This window comes from Mangifera indica, chromosome 6 (genome assembly GCF_011075055.1).
Source record: "Mangifera indica cultivar Alphonso chromosome 6, CATAS_Mindica_2.1, whole genome shotgun sequence".
NCBI lineage: Eukaryota > Viridiplantae > Streptophyta > Magnoliopsida > Sapindales > Anacardiaceae > Mangifera > Mangifera indica.
Window position 1 is genome coordinate 9,154,968 of NC_058142.1, and position 19,413 is coordinate 9,174,380.

Below are 19,413 nucleotides of genomic sequence, written 5' to 3' on the forward strand. Positions count from 1 at the left end.
TTACGTTTCATACATTGTTTGAGTTCTTATTCATACCGTATCGGATAAATTGTTATTACTAACAACACAATATAAATATTGGAATAAAACATATCAAACATGAAATCATATGCATAACCAATAAATATTATAAATAAAATATATACATAACAAATACAAGCATAAATAAACATATATATATATATATATATATATATATATAGGATTTTTGTGACCTAATGAGCATAGTCGAAGTTTATAAATATGAAAACCTACAAACATTAAAAAATTATAATGGAGACACTCGTATACAATACCTAATCGACTACCTCTATGGTCTGCAAAATAATTTAGGCATATACTATATTTCAACCATCTTTGTAAAGAGCTTCGATCACTCATACTCACCCAATAGGGTGGCACTCCAATTGTCATATATCATACCAATATGCCTTGCGAAGAACGTATGGGTCGTCATCTAACTCTATTAGACGACAACCTAGTGCTTGTGCTGGTGCTAATGCATAAGTGCCATGAAGGAATCTACAAATTGATGATTGAAATGAAAACATGAATTGTTATGTTTACATGGATATATAAAACATTTAAACAAAGTCACTTGATAAAGATCACTTACATCCAATCCTCTAGACGAGACATTTGGTCTCATAAACTATACATTTTGCCTAATCGAATATTGCCCCATTGGGCCAATGAAACATCAAAAGAGGACACAATAGGTGACACGGTTGATTTACACTCGATCGTGGGGTGCTTGATATAAGGGGCTTGTTCGGTAGGAAAAGTATGAAGCTTGGTGGCTAGAGTTTGAATGGTTTGATAAGGCAGAACATCGACTGATGTAGTTGGCTCGAGGTTAAGGGGTTGAATGTGCATAGGTAGCATGGTTAAAAAGCAACATTACGAGGAGCAAATGTTCCATTTCCTAACAAAGAGGGCGTCAAAAAGGATAATGATGAGTGGGGATCTGATATACCTATGTAGGAAACAGTACCAACATACAATTGTGTAGCCTTCTCAATTTTTAAAGGGCAAAGCAAGAAAGTTACATCATCCTGCTTATTAAAATATACGATTAAACAGTTTTAAATTAATTGACCAATCAATTAACAATTACATACCTTATCACTGTTGAATATAATTCCCACATGGTTCCATCTAGGGATATCTCTCGTATGTCATTTGAACATTTGCAGAGACGTATCAATAAAAACCATATCCATACAATTATACAAAACTATAATGCATGCATCGATGTTTAAATTCCTTCAATGATCACTGTAATTAATAATTTTTTCATGACAATCAATATAAATTATTTACAATTATATACTCACTTGAAATATGAGGGTAAACCCATAGATATTGTATGTATGCATATTTGTCATCTAATTGAAGCATATCTTCTCACTCACCTGGCACATGGATTCATAGGTCATATCTTATACTAGCACACCTCACAAGTAAGAATTGAAATCGCCTAAGTGATCAACCAACTAGAAATACTCTAGAGATACCTTTTTTTGTCTATCATTCTCCAGTAATATTATATGAAAGCATTACAATAGGGTCATTTTAACGATGTTGAGATTGTCATTCCCCTTTGGCCTCACTGAAAAATTTGCTCCAAATCTAAGTGTTGGACCTTTTGAAATCCCTAGAAATAAGTGTCTTGAATCTTATCTTTAACATCTCGTGGAATATGTCTTTATGGCAATGAATTAACTAAAGGGTTACTCGATCATAAGCACAAACTCAAATGGGCTAAACCTCATGTTAATCCCATTAATCCAAAACCATAACTGATTTCTCCCTAAGCCTCGATACAATTGTCTTAACATAAAGGAGTGCAAAAAACTCCATTAAATCTCGTCATGTAACGAAACCAAGTGCACAAAACATATCCTCTTGAACAACCTCAACTGTTGTTGTGTCAATGTAGATTTTAATTTGGACATAGCATTTCGCTGCACGAGCGATGTTATCTCTCCCCGAAAGTGTTGCACCTCATTAAGGATTCTCAATTTTCTCCTTGGGTCCTGTGTTTTCTTTTTAGAGAAATTTTATGTAAAAAAGAAATTTCATGAAAAATTTCATAAAAATTTCAGAAAATACACACATAAAATCTAAAATTGATATGAAATGCATATCAAATCTATCAATTTTTGCAATAATTAGAAAAAAAAACAAACCTCAAATTCGAAAACTACAGGTCAAAAAACACTTAGAATGGAAATTTTTTAAAAAATAGACCTAAAATTTGAAAACTACACATTACAAAACCCTAGATTACAAAAAATAAAAAAAAATATGACCTCAAATTCAAAAACTACACATTGAAAAACTTTAGAATGGGAAAATTAAAGAAAGAGACCTATAATTCAAAAATTACACGTAAAAAAATCCTAACATGAGAAATTAAAAAATTTGATCTGAAATTCGAAAACAACACATCAAACAACTCTAAAATAGGAAAAATTTTGAAAAAATAGCCTTAAATTTCAAAAACTAAACATAAAAACACCTTAGAAGAGAAAAAAAATGGACATAAAATTCGAAAACTATACGTCGACAAACCCTGGAAGAGAAAAAATATCAATTTGTCCCCTTAACAATTCCCCTCCATAGGTCCTACTATTAAAAAAACTCATATTTTCCCCGCAAAACGAGTTCCCACAAGTTGCACTATTTAAAAATCAAAATTTCTCCCCTCCCCCAAGATCCCTCTGAAATAGTTATTATTTAAAATATTGCAATTCTCCCCCCCCCCCCTCCAAGGCGTCAATCCAACTGAGGGGAATTTTAAAAACCTTAAGGAATCCCGAGTGGAGCGTTGACATCAAAAATCCTTATTTTTGACCAAAATATCATTTTCCAATGCTCATTTTAACAACAAATGAATCTACATCTATTATAACATAATAGCTCTCAACTAATTCATCCAAAACAAGCAAGAATCAATCTATAAAATTATTTATACAAAACCAAAAACCCTGAACTAATAACGCTTAAAATCTTCATCTAATCGGTAACATCTAAACACCAAAATGATTCAAATAAAATAAAGGACCATGTACTCAACTTCTTTGCCATTTTCGTCGTTGAAAAACTACAAAAATGTTAGGGAAAAGCCAAAGATGTAAAGCCTTAGGGAAAAAATGTCGAAACTCGTGGAAGCCTCGAGAATTCTTCTAAAATACCAATAGTGATTTCGGGGAAAAAATAGGTAAGGATTTGATTTTATTTTGTTTATATATGAGGGCATTTTGGTCATTTCATGTTAATAAGACATTTTTGCTTTATGAGAGCAAATTTGGGTAATTTTGTTTGGAACCCTAATGTTTAAGGTAATCAATTAAATTTCTCTTTAATTTAAGAGATAATTGTTTTTGTAAAATATATAATTTATGTTTTTACTTGATAGATATAGTCTTAGTCGTCAAAGATATTTAGAAGGCCAAAGGACTATTTCTCACCCAAGTTTTAAAACAAAGATAAATGTACACCCACAGGGTTTTAAAAACTTAAACAACAACCCATAAACTAACTTTTGTTAGAGATAAAGGTAAAATCATCATTTTACCACAACCATAAAAGCTTACAAAATTTATATCATTTTCCCCCCTTGGTTTAAAAAACTATCAATTTTTTCCTAAGATTAAATTTTGAAAAATACACTTTTTCCCCTATGGTTTCAAAACTTGGCTTCCATTTTTCGATGACCTACTCTAGCCAACCCATCTTCTTCCTCAATAGTGACGGTGGCTTAGAGGCTCCTCACTCACATAATCTGATGACCTTTGATAGCCAAGACAATGAAGGGTTCGTCTGGATGATGAATTACTCATCGTCCAACAAACCTAAGTGACGACTAAGATAAATCGTCTTTTTATGGACGACAATGAAAATGATTTGTCATTTTTTCCATTTGGGTTTGATTTGCCTTCTGGAGATGAAGCCCATCGTCTCAACTGTTGAAGGGTACCAGATTGCTTGAGTGAGGAGCTTTTGAGCCATTGTTATTGTTGAGGAAGAAAATGGGTCAACTGGAGCTAGTAGAAAGAAAATGGAAGCAAGGTTTTGAAACCCTATGAGAAAAGTGAATTTTTCAAAATTTAATCTTGGAAGAAATTGTTAATTTTTTAAATCAAAGAAGGGGAAATGATATAAATTTTGTAGAATTTTAGGGTTCAGTAGTTCATGAGTGGATGTTTGGATTTTTGAAACTCTACAAATATGAATTTATTTTTACATTAAAACTTAGATAGTAAATAGTCCTTTAGCCTATGGTTTGTTTAGATGGTGAAAACATTAAGTGAAAGTGAGAGAAAAATTTTAAAAATTCAAATATTTAGTAATATTTACAATCTTTATTACTGAGAATAACCTCAATTCATAGTTTGCTGTACATTTGAAAGAAAATATCAAAAATCCAAACGATAATTGCTACTTTTTTTGTTCATATGTATGAAACAAGGGTTTTCTTTAAATAGTTGAACTTAATTTTTCATATTCGTTATTATCTTTTTAGATCTAAGGTTTGGATTAACTGAATAACTTTTATCAACATATTTTTTTGAAAAGATGTTATCATAACGAAAGAACATTTAAATTTTATAAAACTTAACTAATGTTATATGCAAAAATATGAAATAAATGAATCTTCGGCTTCAAAAAGCATTAACCTATGAACAGATCCAAGTGGCAACAGACTCGGGCCCCAGAAGCCTCGATTATCAATTGTATCTATTTAATTATTTGTGTCAATAATAAATTAAATGACTATGACATAGACTGCCAAAGTTGTGAATAGAGGTGTACATAATTTGATTTTAAATGTAAAATTGAATTGAAATGTTTAAAAATTACTATTTGGTTTGAAAAATGATTTGATTTGGTTCAAAAAAATTTTCAACCGTTTCTTTCAGTTTGAGTTATAATTTGAATGATTTTTCAATCGAACTAAACTATAAGTCGTATTTTTTTAAAACACGTAAATATAACTATAAATGATAAAAAAATTTCAATAAGTAATTAGTGTACAATTTTTTTCATATATATTTTGTCATTTTTTTTACATATATATTGTATATATATTTCATATTTATTTTGCATGCTTATATTATATTTTATAACATTATAATTCAATTAATTTTATTAAATAATATATATTTAGAAGTGAATGATTTTAATCAGTTTAAACTATAATCTAAATCAGACCAAACCTTACTTTTTTCAATTTGGTTTGAACCCTAAAATGGGTTAGTTTAGTTTAAAAATTTTTGATACTATTTTTTAAATTTAATTTAAAAAATCTCTCAAACTACACCCAACTGAACTATACATACCCTAATTGTAAAGAATGACAACCAGGCGAGGTTATAAATATGGTTTGTAGATATGGTGAAGCAGTTATGAGGACCAATGGCATTGGATGAGGTTATTAATGATGGTTGCAAAATGGCGCATTCATGGAGTATCAAACTTGAGCGCAAGCAATGTCATTTTGAATAAAGCGAAGGAGATATTTTCGAGGTGACTATAGTTAAATCCAGTCTAAAGTTCTCAATAATTTTTCTCTTGGTTTCTTCCATTTTTTTGTCTCTTTTCTTCTTTCTTCTAGGTTCTCAAATTTAGTAATCAGAATTGGTTGGGTGTGTATTTGTTGAAGAAAATGAATGATATAGATCTTGTATGACAATTATTGATTGTTGGACATCAGGTTATATTAAAACTGGGATTGTTTTAATTTTTCAATAATAAGTTTTTAGTTTACTTGAGCAATGATCATTACAGTTACCTGTACATCCTAATCAGAGAAACGATGGAGAATTATAAAGGGACTGCATATGAAGAGAATGTCGAGTCTATGTGTATCCGCAAGGTACCAAAGGATATGTTTGACAGCTTGCCAGTGAGTTGTTGTTGAAGCATGGAAGAATTGACACACCGTGTTGATTGAGTAGGCAATGTCTAGTCAAATGAGAGTTAAGTATTGTAAGGTGCCTACAATACTTCGATATAACATAGGATCAAGAAGTGGGTCACCATCTCGAATTGAGAAAAGTTCATTAGTGGAGCATGGAGTAAAGACTGCTCAAGCATCAATCATCTTAGCATGAGCAAGAATATCCAAAATGAACTTGGCTTGATGAAAAATGAGTCTTTCTGAAGTTTGTTGTACTTCAACATTAAGAAAATAATAAATCAATCCTAAGTCCTTAATAGTAAACTCTACCTGTAGTGAATTAAGAAGACCAAAGAAAGGAGCATTAGGAGAACCAATGAAAATGAAGTTGTCGACATAGACTAGAATGAAAATAGTAAACTAGTGACCATGCATGAGGAATAACCAAGTATCAACCATGGAGATGCGAAATCCCAATTGTCTCAAAAAGATACTTAATCGTTGATACCACACACAAAAAGATAGTTGATACCACACACAAAAAGATAGTTTAAGACCATATGAAGAACAATGAAAGAGACAAACATAATGTGGACAAAAAAGGTCCACAAAACCAGACGATTGAATCACGTAGACCTCTTCATTAAGAAAACCATGCAAAAAGGCATTAGATACATTAAGTTGGCAAATGGCCATCCACGAGAATAAGCTAGGATAAGAACATTTTGAATAGTAATTAGCTTAACCACAAGGTTAAATGTCTCAGTAAAGTCAATACCAGCTTGTTAATGAAAACCTTTCGTCACAAGGTAAGCTTTGTATCGCTCAAGACAAACATCATATCAGAGTTTAACCTTGTATGCCTACTTAGGTTGAACATTAGGTGGTTATGTAACAAGTTCCCAAGTGCCATTATGGATGATAACAGTGTACTCACAACCATAACATCACACTGGGGAAGATCTTAGGATGTTTGGGTGAAGTAGGTTAGCTCGGTATAGGTGTGAGCATTAGTCATAAGGGAAAATATGTGTTGATAAGTCTATGTATGCTGAGCTATAGTACCAACCCGTAGTTAAGTAACCATTTGATAAGAAATGGCAGGAATATTTGATGTTAAGGAAAATGATGGAGAAAATACTACAAGATAGTCTAAAGATATTGTAATTAGAGTGTCAATGGGAACTAGTGAGAAAGAAGATGTAGGTGTCATTGGAGCTGGTATTGGTAGTGATAAGAATACTGGAAAGGAGCTAGATAACTATTTGATAGGAGAAATCACTATTGCAAGGAAATCAGGTCTCATCAAAAAATTACATTAATTACTATATAAAACTTTTGTGTTTGAAGGCAAAGACATTGGTAGCCCTAATAGTCGAAAGGATACAAACAAAAAAATGCATTCTTGAGAGCGAGAAGGGGGCTTGTATTGTGCATAAGGTTGTAGGTAAGGGAAAACTACACATTCAAAAACTTGTGAAGTAAAGATATTAAAAGGAGCATGAAAGAGAACTTTCCAGGGGGAGAAATGCCTAATGACTGGAAAGGATAGCTAGTTGATCAAATGAACAATAGTCTTGAAAGTAAACTCCTAAAACAATAATGGAAGAAAAGTTTGAGTCATCATAGTAAGACCAATCTCCACGATATGACAATGTTTACACTTAGTTGTCCTATTCTAAAAGAAGGAATATAGGTAGGACACACACTAATAAATGTCATGTTGGGTGAGGTGTATCCATAGTGTAATGGACAAAAACTCTAGAGCATCGTCACATTGGATAACCTATAGTCTACATCGAAGTTATTTCTCTACAAATTTATGAAAGACGAGAAAAATATTGAGATATTGAGAGCTAGAAGTAAATGGATAAATCTAAGTGAAATGTGAGAAATCATCAATGAAACATATATAATATTTATAACAATTAAATAAAGTTTCTAGAGATGGACCTTGTACATCAAAATGAACAAGTTGAAGGGGAGAGATGACTTAGACTGGGTAAGATGAAGAAAATTGTGGCTTTTATTTAGAGCACATATAGTACAAAGACATTTATTCGAGCCAATAAAGCTTGTATTGGTAGACCAAAGAAGCCAAAGTAACCTGTTAAATGAGGCATGTCTTAAACGGTGATGCCACAAAGAAAAATTGAGGGCACTGGATGATATAAAAGAAAATGTTGATTATGAAAGGTTGAATGGAAAGACACGGTAGAGACCTCGATCAAGTTTACCTTGAAGAAATACCTGTCTAATACGTGAAGACATGGCCTTGAAATGGTAGGGAAAAAATAAGAAACGCAATTGTTATCAAACACAAATTTAGAAACATATAACAACTTTTTATTAATAGATAGAATAACTAGCACATCTAACAAAGTAAAGGGAAAAGACTCAAAGGTACCTTTGTGGGTGATAAGGAGAGAGACACCATCACCTACAGTGAATTATTGAAAGTTTATATATGGTACAGCGGAAAAAAGGGTACCTAGTATATTTGTGACATGATAAGAAGTCCCAAAGTCAGTATACCATGAGATAGGAACCTTGGTTGAGGATAAGGTAGGGATAGTGAAGGCATAGTGAGTCATTGAGAGAGCTAAGGTAGAGTAGTAGGTTTGTGGAGGTAGAGGAGGGGAATATGCATGCGAGAGATAAGGGAAATAAGGGTACTAATATGGTTATGTAAGAACTACATAAAGTGTATGTGGGGTGGTAGGAATAAATTGTGTGTTAAAACGCTCCCTACAAGTAGTTGCTACATGTCCCTATCAACAACAAAGTTGATAGAAAGGGCTTTTACCACCACGTCTATGGCTATGCCCCCCACGATGGTTATATTGAGTTGATTAAGAAGGAATGGGTAATATGCCTTATGAGTATGATGCTAGAAGAACTAATGTGGATAGAGAAAAAGATCCTGGAGAATTTTGGTTAGGAATAAATGGGTTAGGAATGGTGGTTGAGGAACCAAATTTTTTGGGGTAGGTAGCAAAGGCCATAAATGGAGGTGGAGTTATATCAAAGGCAAGATCAAGTCATCCTTGTGTAAGGCATCACGAGTCAGTGGTTGGGTTAGGGTATGGACAAATATAGTAGTGTCAAGGGTAGAAAACTTGTTATCGAGTCCTCTAAAAAGATAGGTATGATACTCAATGTCAGAAATTTGCTTAACAATTGGTTGAAGTTATACGCAAATGGAAATGATGTATTATATAAACTTCGTAACTTATCGATTGCCCTTTTCGATGGCTTGAAGTTGCATATGAAGAGAGGTAGCTTGGGTGGTAGATTAAGCACCATAAGATGCAATAAGGTAAAACCAAATAGAGACAAGAGTAATGTGGCTTGATGACTGGGTTATAATGGATTTGAAAGAAGTTATTGGTAACCAATGCGGTCTGATCACGTGTGACCAAAGTTGTGAAGACAAGATTAGGTATGGGAAAAGTGGACAATGAATAGAAGTCAAATAGGAAGGGCAAAAATTGGGTTAGTGGAGGCTTGGAACCATCCATAATAGACATAAGATGGTTGGCTTTATGGAAAGGAGTAAGAAGTGTTTTCCATACCACAGAATTTGTGCCATCAAAATCTTCTCCGATAGCAAAGGAGGAAAGGACATGGGAAGGCAAAGGGGTAGCTAATAGTATGTTCAGTTGTGTAGAAAGAGTGTCGATATTTGTTTAGGTGGAGGAAATTAGGGTGCCTATTTGAAGTGAATCGAATGAGAACGCAGAGTTGGTTGGAAAAAAGGCTTGGGTGGAATAGAACAAGACCAATAAAAGAAAGCAAGACCAGTAGTGGTGTGTGTCAGTTACTCTAATACCAAGTTAAAAAATAAAGATACAAATGAAAAGATAAATAAACTAAAACTGACAAAAATATGGAAGGAATGAATGGCAAAAATCTTTGTGGGAGTGTTTGGTTAAGAGTTAATAAATATTACTCTGATAATCTATATTTTATTACTTACATAAGATAATCTTATTAACACCTTCATCTTAGATATTAAAAAATTATCAAGATAATCTTAATTTTATTATAATTATATCATTATTTATTAATTTTTTAAAGCAAAAATAATTTTATTTTTAATTAATATAACAAATTACATAAAAAATATTTTAGAATATTTAAACCTAAAGATATTTAAGCAAAATAATATATTAGTATTCTTTGATTACCTCTAACCAAACACTATAATTATTGTTAGTATATGTTTGCTTTGATAATAAAATATTCCCCAAATCAAATGTCCCTTATATATTTACTTTGATTTCTTATGTTATTTACAACTGATTGTTCACATATTTATATACACTTTGTCATAAAAATTAATTTAATCTAAAATTTAAACCCAAATAAATCTAATCTCAGAATTTACAGTTTAAATAAATAGAATCTCAGAATTTAAACTTAAAGTAAATCCAGTCTAAAAATTTAAACTTAAATTTAATTTAATCCCACAATTTAAATTTTGGTTGGAAGTGTTGGCGAGAGAGACTTGATTTAATCTAACATAAAGAATGATGACCTGGTTCTGTGATGCTGTGAATATAGTTTGCAGATAACATGAAAGAGTTATAAAGATAAACAGTGTTGCAAAACAGCGTGTTTTTTGAGTATAAGAGTTGAGTGCAAAGCCTTTCTGAATAAAGTGAAGGAGATAATTCTCGATAATTCTTCTCTCTGTCTCTTTCACTCTTTTTAATCTCTTTTCTGCTTTCTTCTGGATTCTGAAATCTAGTAGTCGGAATCGATTTGGTCTGTATTTGTTATAGAAAATGAAAAAAAATAGATCTTGTATGACAGATGTTGACAGCCAGAGATCAATTACTAATTATTGCGACATTAATTATAAGGCTAAAACACTTGTTCCCACCCAATATTTAGTGAAATTTCAAGTCCATCCACTAATTTTAAAAAACTCAAAGTCCCTCCCGTCACCCAACACTTAGAATTTTATGTTAAAGAGAATTTTTTGTTAGAGTCAAAGGTAAAACTATTATTTTATCAATAATAAGTGACGATTTAACCTCAATCTAAAACTATTCTAATTTCAAAAATTTTTTTTTTCTTAAATCTCTGAGATAACTATCAAACAAGAGAAGAAAAAATAACAACCATCTCCTAACAAAAGAGATTCGTTGTTAATGAAGAGATAGAGATTTATAGTTACGAAACCAAACAAGGATAGGTAATTAATTATGTAAATAGTGATTAATGCAATAAGTAGTCCAATAAGATTTTGATCCATCATCTATTAGAATTTTTTTTTTTACTTTGGTGTTCATTAATATATACTTGGTCAAATGACTCGATTTTTGGAATTATCATTCATTATTTGAACCTCAAAAAAATGAAGATCTTTTCATTTTAAACCTAGATAGAAAGATTTGATTTAGCATTGGGATTTTTGAAAGATACAAATTACATTTAGTTATAAAATTCGCATATGAGAATGCAGCTTGTGTGAACACATTCCATCAAGAATAATATTATTCTACATATTCATTTCATCATTGAATTTTATGTATATGGATTGTCCCCACGAAGATGTATTGTCATCACTTGTTTTATTTTGATTGATGTGAAGATTCCTATTAGAATATGTCAACTAGTAACTAGTCGATTTAATTTAGTGTCATTTGAACTAAATTAAATGACTCCTATAGCTGCTTCTAGACTTATAGGTAATTCAATAATTAGCTAGAAATTAGAAATTAATTCAAAGGTCTCCTATTGGGTCGATCAAAGCAAATTAAAGAGGGATCGATGCATGAAAAATATGATTCCCATGAAATAAACAACCTTAGTATGAATATTAAGGAAACCAAGAAACATGCTAGGTTCTTCAACTTCATACATGCCTAACTCAAACATACATTTTTAATATAGTATCAAATACATTAGAATTTTTCGATCTCGACTTTGAACATATATATATATATATTATTTATAAAGATTGTGATAACTCTATAATCCGATTGAATTAACAACAATAAATTTTGTATTTATTTTATCTAAGAAAAATAACTATATAATACAATTTCTTTGTAAAAAAATTGTTGTTGCTCAACTACTTAGTTAGCTAGTTTTAAAGAAGATGAAATGAATAATAGTACAAGAAGTTTGGCAGTCAGCTTTCATATGAATGAACACCAATATTTAATATGTTAGAAAGCTAAATAAGTTCTTTTGCGTGTCAAGAGTAAAGTATATATGATTGGTTTTATAATTTCAACTTTAATGAATTCAACTTCATCCCATCTTTCATTAGTCTGCATTTCACTTTCCGTAATTTACATTTCCCATATCTTGTTTATTTTCATGCGTAGAATAAATCAATTTCAAAGTAAGAATTATTAGTGAAAGATTTAGACCGTATGATATGAATCTAATAATGGAGTATGAGAACATAGAAAATAATTGAACTGACAAATTAGGAAACTGAAAATCAACTTATTATAGATTTAATAAACATGTAGTTTGGCTTTCAAGAATAGTTTAAATTTTAAAAGAAAGAATTTATGTATAAAAAAATATGAATTCAAGTCTTCTCTGATAATATATTAAGATTAAATTATTGATTTATCTGATTCAATAATTATAATATTGGTCACTAAATCTGGATTTAACCTGTTTGATGTGATTAGTTTAATTTCAAAAAAAACAATTCGAATCAGATGAAATTCTTTATGAGTAAAGGAAAGAAAAAACATGTAATTTTGAAAAAGGGAGGATTCAATTTTTATTGATTGAAAAGGAAAAATATATTCAATAGGAAAATAATAAAACTTACAATTGTTAGTATTTTTTAATTAGTTAAAAAGAATATTAACAGTAACAAAAAGTTTATTTAATTGCAAGTGTTGGCAGCATCCCAACAAGTCTAATTAAAATTGTTGCTATCAGACAATAACTATCAGTGATTTTCTACCTAAATGTATCTTTATTAGTTTATTTCTAACATGAATTATTATAGCAATTTGATGAACTATTATGGACCAGCAGCTACGGAAACTAGTCGTTGGAGGAGCTTCATTGAACCACCAGAAAAAACTGTTCTATATATACTGCCAAGGCTTCCACCGACACCAAAAATGATGTCGGCATAATAACATTCTTTGAAGAATCCCTACATCTTGGAAAATTTAATAGCATGAGCCTCACTTAGTTATAAAGGACTTGTAAAATTCATGCAAGAAGCTTAGAGGGTTGTGAATCCTACTTTCGCCATCATTAATTTAATGGGAAGATGTGGTTCTAGATTTTCCCAGAGGCAATAAATTTGCTTATCTTTGAACAATATTCAAGTGGCAGCCAACTAAGGCTACCTAGAATTAACCAATCACTGAAAATAAATAGACCTGTCAATACTCATGACACTCAGTGGACAATTAAACCTAGGTTAAATTTACAGACTGACAGATTTAACTCGGAAAAAATGTTAATTTATTGCTAATACTGTATTTAATTTTGTCTTTTATGTTTGAATGGTAGCAGCCGTCGGATAATTATTGTAATTATTCTTGTACAAGAGAAAATTAAGTCAGGTTTATATTGTTTTTGCCAAGACTTCCCATGGGATGAGTGCCTAGCTAGCTACGTCGTTTATATTAGGCCAAATGATTTATTCTTACCCATAAATTATTTTTTTCACAAATTTTTACGATCAATTTTAAAAAATTTAATATTTATTTATCTGTTAATTTTTATTATTAAAATTTGATATAAAATTATTATTTAATAAAAATATTTTAAAAAATTAAAAATTTATCATATTTTTTTCTAAATTTAAAAATCTAATAATTTTTTCATATCTCTCTATCCAAAGTTTAAAAAGTAATAAATTCTCTCATAAGATTTGAAATTTTTCCAAAGGCTTCTCCAACTACCGAAGTCGGCCTTACCCACCCATCTTTCGTCAATGACCGAAGAAAAAGGAAGGATGACCACTTTTCGATTCATCTGATGCTCAAAGGGTGAGTAATCTTGGCCACGATGCTCAAATGGCACTCAGATTTCAGTTGCACGATTCATCTCCCCAATGTCGTCTTAGTGTCTCTCATCGTCATCTTAACACTGTCCAAACGTCCTTGTCATCACCCAAGCATCATCTCATCATCGTCGTGACCGATATCAAAGAATCGTAGGATGTCTCCCTTTGAGCATCGAACGAAGATAAAAGTGATAGTCTTTCATTCTTCTTTGGCCACCAATGGAAAATGGGTAGGGAATGCTGACTTCGATCGCCAAAAAAGCACATGCAAAAATTTCAAACTTTATGGGAGAATTTGTTACTCTTCAAATCTTGGGTGGGAGGTGGGGAAAAATTATTAGATTTTTAAATTTAGATAAAAAATGTGATAAATTTTTAATTTTTTTAAATATTTTTACTAAATAATGATTTTATATTATATAGTGAAGGTAAAAATTAATAGGTAGGTGGATGTTTTGATTTTTTTAACTTAAGGTGTGGGAATTAGTCCTTTGACCTTTATTGCACGAGGAATCTCAGTAAAAATGATTAATTTTTGGGGAAAAAAAAAATTATTGTAAGGAAATAAATCAAGATGAAAATGGCATATACGACATACAATATGTCTCTTCCTAAACCCAGAAAACGGGAAGAAACAAACGAAAGTTAAACTTTCTCCCGTGATACTACAGTATCTGAGTTCTGGCCTCAATTGATGGCAAGGGGAATTTAATTTAGTGCAATGCAAAATAAGGGTTGGATAAAGTTAAATTCTCTCCCATTGAAAATGGAAAAAAGTTATCTTTTATTATATATTAGTATCATATAATGAGAGTCTAAACAGCTCCATATTTGTCCTTTTCTATGCAAATTTAGAACCTCCAAAACTTGTTGAAGAAAGCTAGTCTAGTGATGCTCCCTACCCAAAAATTGCAACAATACAGAATGTTACTGAATTGAGAATTTTACGCACTTGAATGATTTTTATAAATATGACTACGTGAGATTGATAAGATGATGAAGCACTGATTTTTTGTCCTAGTTTATTTTCTTAGGAATGATGAAAAGTTAAAAAAGATTAATTGCCGATGAAAATAGGTATATTTTTGTTTGTCAATGTTGTTTTGTTAACTTTTTCTTCGTCTTTTTTAATAAATTACATGATTTTATTCAACTGAACCATTCAAGCCTCAAGGGTGGCACTAAAATAAAGCCTTAGAAACATTATAGACAAATCAGGCTCTGTAAAAAGCAGATGGGCACCATGTGACGATATACTGTCGGAAAAACAGATGGACTGAAGTAACATATCAAACTTTTTCACCTATCAATATTTCTGCTTTGGTACTAGCTAAATATATAACAACTAGACCTAAAAGTACTTAGTATAAAGGATAAGTCAATAATACCGAATAGATTCCAACAATTTTAACTTTAAAACATGTAACAGATTACATAAATACAATTAATGATCAAGCTCATATATTCTTAATCACAATCAGGGTCACTGTTATGACAAATAACCTAAAAATGTTTACACAAAGTTCTGTTAAGAGTTAAAGAAACAAACAAAGAGAGAGAGAGAGAGGGGTCTTCTAATCTTTCTTCATGTGTTCAACGAACTTTCTAAGTAAAAGGGTGAGAAAGTTAGCGAGGGCAGGGGCATGACATGAATAGAAGAAGGGCAGGTGAAAGTATTTATGGTGTGCTAGTGTTGGTTAAACAAAACCAAGCTGGGGGCAGAAAAATGTACTGTCGTGGCTGCTGCTCCCTTCGTCTCCACATATAAAATTATATGCATGTAATTTTATTCATTTATTGAAATTAGTTTTTTTAAAGGTGTGTTTGTTATCATTATTACTTGAATCTGTAAGGCAAAATGATGGTCCCCAATTGCACAAACTACCAAAACCCTTTTCAGACTTACTGTAGATTTTATCATTTTAATCAGCATTAAATTTTTTTAAATTAAGAATTTAAATTTTTTCAGTGTGGACCTGAAAAGACAGACAAAGACAGAGAGAGATTCATGAACTTCTGGGGAATTTCCAATATATATATACACACACACATATTGCGTGGTTCGTTCATTGTCTTAGAGACAGAACCCACAATCCTGGGAGCTCAAAATAAGAACAAACTGAACAACTTCAAAGACTGAGAGAGAGATAGATGGGAAGGAGTCCGTGCTGTGCAAAAGAAGGGTTGAATAGAGGAGCATGGACAGCTTCAGAAGATAAAATGCTGACCGAGTATATTAAAGTTCATGGTGAAGGAAAATGGAGAAATGTACCCAAAAGAGCAGGTGAATCTATATATTTAAAAGTCTTTGTATATACATATATATATATATATGTATATGTATATGTATATGTAGAGAGAGTAGTTTTAGTTAATAATTAATATATGGTTAATTGTGTTGATTTGTAGGATTGAAAAGATGTGGGAAAAGTTGCAGATTGAGATGGTTGAATTATCTGAGACCTGGTATTAAGAGAGGCAACATTAGTCGGGATGAAGAGGAACTGATAATCAGGCTGCACAAGCTCCTTGGAAACAGGTTCATTACTTTTTCTTCTTCTTCTTCAACTTAGATTGATGAGAAAAGAAATTGATAGAGTTAAAGTTTGACAGAATGTGGTGATTTTGCAGGTGGTCTTTAATTGCTGGGAGGCTTCCAGGGCGAACAGACAATGAAATCAAGAACTACTGGAACACCAATATTGGAAAAAGATTACAAGACCACCATCAAACCAACTCTTCATCAAATACTAGAAGAGCTTCATATCAGTACCAAGAATCGGTCGAAAAATCGCCATCGAAGCGTCCCAAGATTGATAAAGATTCCAATTTGATCTGGACAAAAGCTTCAAAGTGTAACAAAGTGGTCATTAGTCCTTTAGAGCCACAAAATTTTGACCAAGTCGTTGACAGTAAGCAACAAGCCGCGGCAGCCGTAGGGTCAGTGGTGGTAAAAAATAATAATAAAGATGATGTGAAGGGAGGTGAAGCATTACTGGAATTCAATATTCAGGAGAATAATCTATCGGATTTCATGATGGATTTGCAGATGGACGAGCATTTACTATCATTTCTCAACTCAGATTTCTCACAATTATCATATTTGGAAAATAATATCAACAATGGAGGTCCTAGTGGCACCACGACAATTAATTGCCCAGTTGACAAAGGCCCTTCAGCTGATGATCCGGAATCTAATCAAATCCTTTTGTTTTGTGAAGACAAGAAGAAGCTCCATGACTCGGATTTTCTCACGATGGATTCATTAATCGGCTCCGAATTTGAATGGTTTCAAGACTAATTAATTAGCTAACTTAATTAAATTATTGTAATTATTATTATTATGTATATATATATATGACTGTGTATAGATAATTAAAGATGTAGCTATTGCAAAAATAAGGTAATTTTCCATGTGCAATAGAATATCTCTTTCTCTTTCTTTGAGCTTCTCGTTTGCAATCTAGTGGACATATAAAATCAAAACTTTGACACAATTTATATATGAATGAATTTAATCTATGCTCTCTCTCTCACTCTTTTTTTTTTTTTTTTTTTGCATTATTGGTTTGTTTATTGGTTGGTGAGAAGCAAATATGACACTAAATATAGAGGTGGACCAAAGTAGCAAGGGAACGTCATTGAGATTGATATTTGCATGATAATTAAAACTGAATCATTCGGGCCTCCATTGTCGATCTTTCCTTTGTATAAAAATTGATTATACATAAACTCATATAAGTATGCGACTTTAAAATAAACAAAGATAGCAAAGATGAGTCGACTACAAGTTTAGGTCATTTAATATAGGAAGACATATATTTTATTATTATTTTGATTATATCAGGAAAAAATAGCATCACTTTGAAATTGAAAATGGGCCTCTCGAAATTATTTAAGTTGGAGAAAAATAAGCAAAATAGGAGTGCTGTTTTTGGCTTCTATAATTAGTCAAGCACCTAAATCAAATCTTTTGTTACACTTAATTTGGCCGGTTGTTTTAATGGAACACAATGTCATCCCGATGAGACTAGAGTGGAAAAGAAATATAAAAATCTAATTCTTCAAATAATTTAGCATTTATGTTTTGACGCTGACTATAGGCAGAAACATTTGCGTACATAAATCTAACTTGTTAACATTTCGAGAATTATTCAAATACAAATAAATTATTATAACCAAACTGGAATGGTTCTTCTCAGGCCAATAATCAGGGGTTTATATAATTTTGTTTAAATCGTAAAATCGAATTAAATCATTTGAAAATTATAGTTTGATTTTTAATATAGTTTAGTTTGAGATAAAAGTTTTTCAAACTGTTTTTTTAATTTAGGTTACAGTTTAAACAATTTTCAAACTGAACCAACTTATAAACCATATTTTTTAAAAATACATATATATAACTAACTTTAACAGAATTTTCTAATAAACAATTAGACATACAATTTGTTTTGTCATATTTATCTTGTCATTTTTTTCATATATATTGTTTATATATTTCATATTTATTTTACACGTTTATATTATATTTTAGAAAACCGTAATTCAGTTAATTTTATTAAATGATATATATATTTATAAATGAATTATTTTAAAAGATTCAAACCATGATAGTTGAATCGTATATCGTATCGTATATTGAATATCTAATTTTTTGTATCGTATATTGTGTATCGTATCATATAATAACCTTTTTAAAAAATAAAATAATAAAACATCATAAAATAATAATTGATACGTTATCATTTTGAAAAACATTACAAACGTCTTTAACATTTAAAAAATTTTCATATACACCTTTACTGTACCATCATTTTCTCTAAAAAAAAGTATTAATCTATATTGGTAATATATATCGTATCGTATGATACGTTTACTATATCATATTGCTTTTATATACCTTCTGATACATATCATTTTTTACCCATATTATATCATATTGTAGAATATATATTATGTATTATAAAATACTGATAACTATGACTTAAATTGTAATTCAAACCGGATTAAACTATATTTTTCAGTTTGGTTTAAAAAAATTTTAAATCGTTTTTTTAATTTGGTTTGAAAAAACTCACAAACTGTACCAAACCAAACCTCACACGCCCCTATCAATAATTCATTTTTAGAAAAAAGTAACAATTTTAGAGTTTTTATATTTAGATTCTACTAATTGATTGCATTTTAAATTGGCCTAAAGTTTGATAATATTTAATTTCTAAGTGGTTTCATACTTTAGCCCACTGTTTTTTAAACTAGATAGTTAATTAAACAAGTTATCTTACTAGCTCGCAATTTGACAGTTTAACTAAATAGCCAACCGATTCAATCTATTATCAAATTATTATATGTGTCTTGAATATTATCAAACATTTATCACTTTTTTTAAAAATAAAACATAATTTCAAATATATTAATTAAACAACAAACATTCAGTTACATAAATAAAAAAAATCAATTATAAATTTTATTATTAACTCAATTAAGATCTTATAAA

The 19,413-nt window shown here is 30.7% G+C and overlaps 1 protein-coding gene across 1 annotated transcript; it reads left to right on the forward strand.

The window, feature by feature from the left end:
* The first annotated feature begins 15,967 nt into the window (after nt 1-15,967).
* LOC123218582 (transcription factor MYB1-like) lies at nt 15,968-17,382 on the forward strand. The gene is made up of 3 exons (XM_044640077.1): nt 15,968-16,200; nt 16,326-16,455; nt 16,548-17,382. Exons 1-3 carry the CDS (start codon nt 16,068-16,070, stop codon nt 17,215-17,217), a joined length of 933 nt encoding a protein of 310 aa, XP_044496012.1. The 5' UTR covers nt 15,968-16,067; the 3' UTR covers nt 17,218-17,382.
* Nucleotides 17,383-19,413: the final 2,031 nt, after the last annotated feature.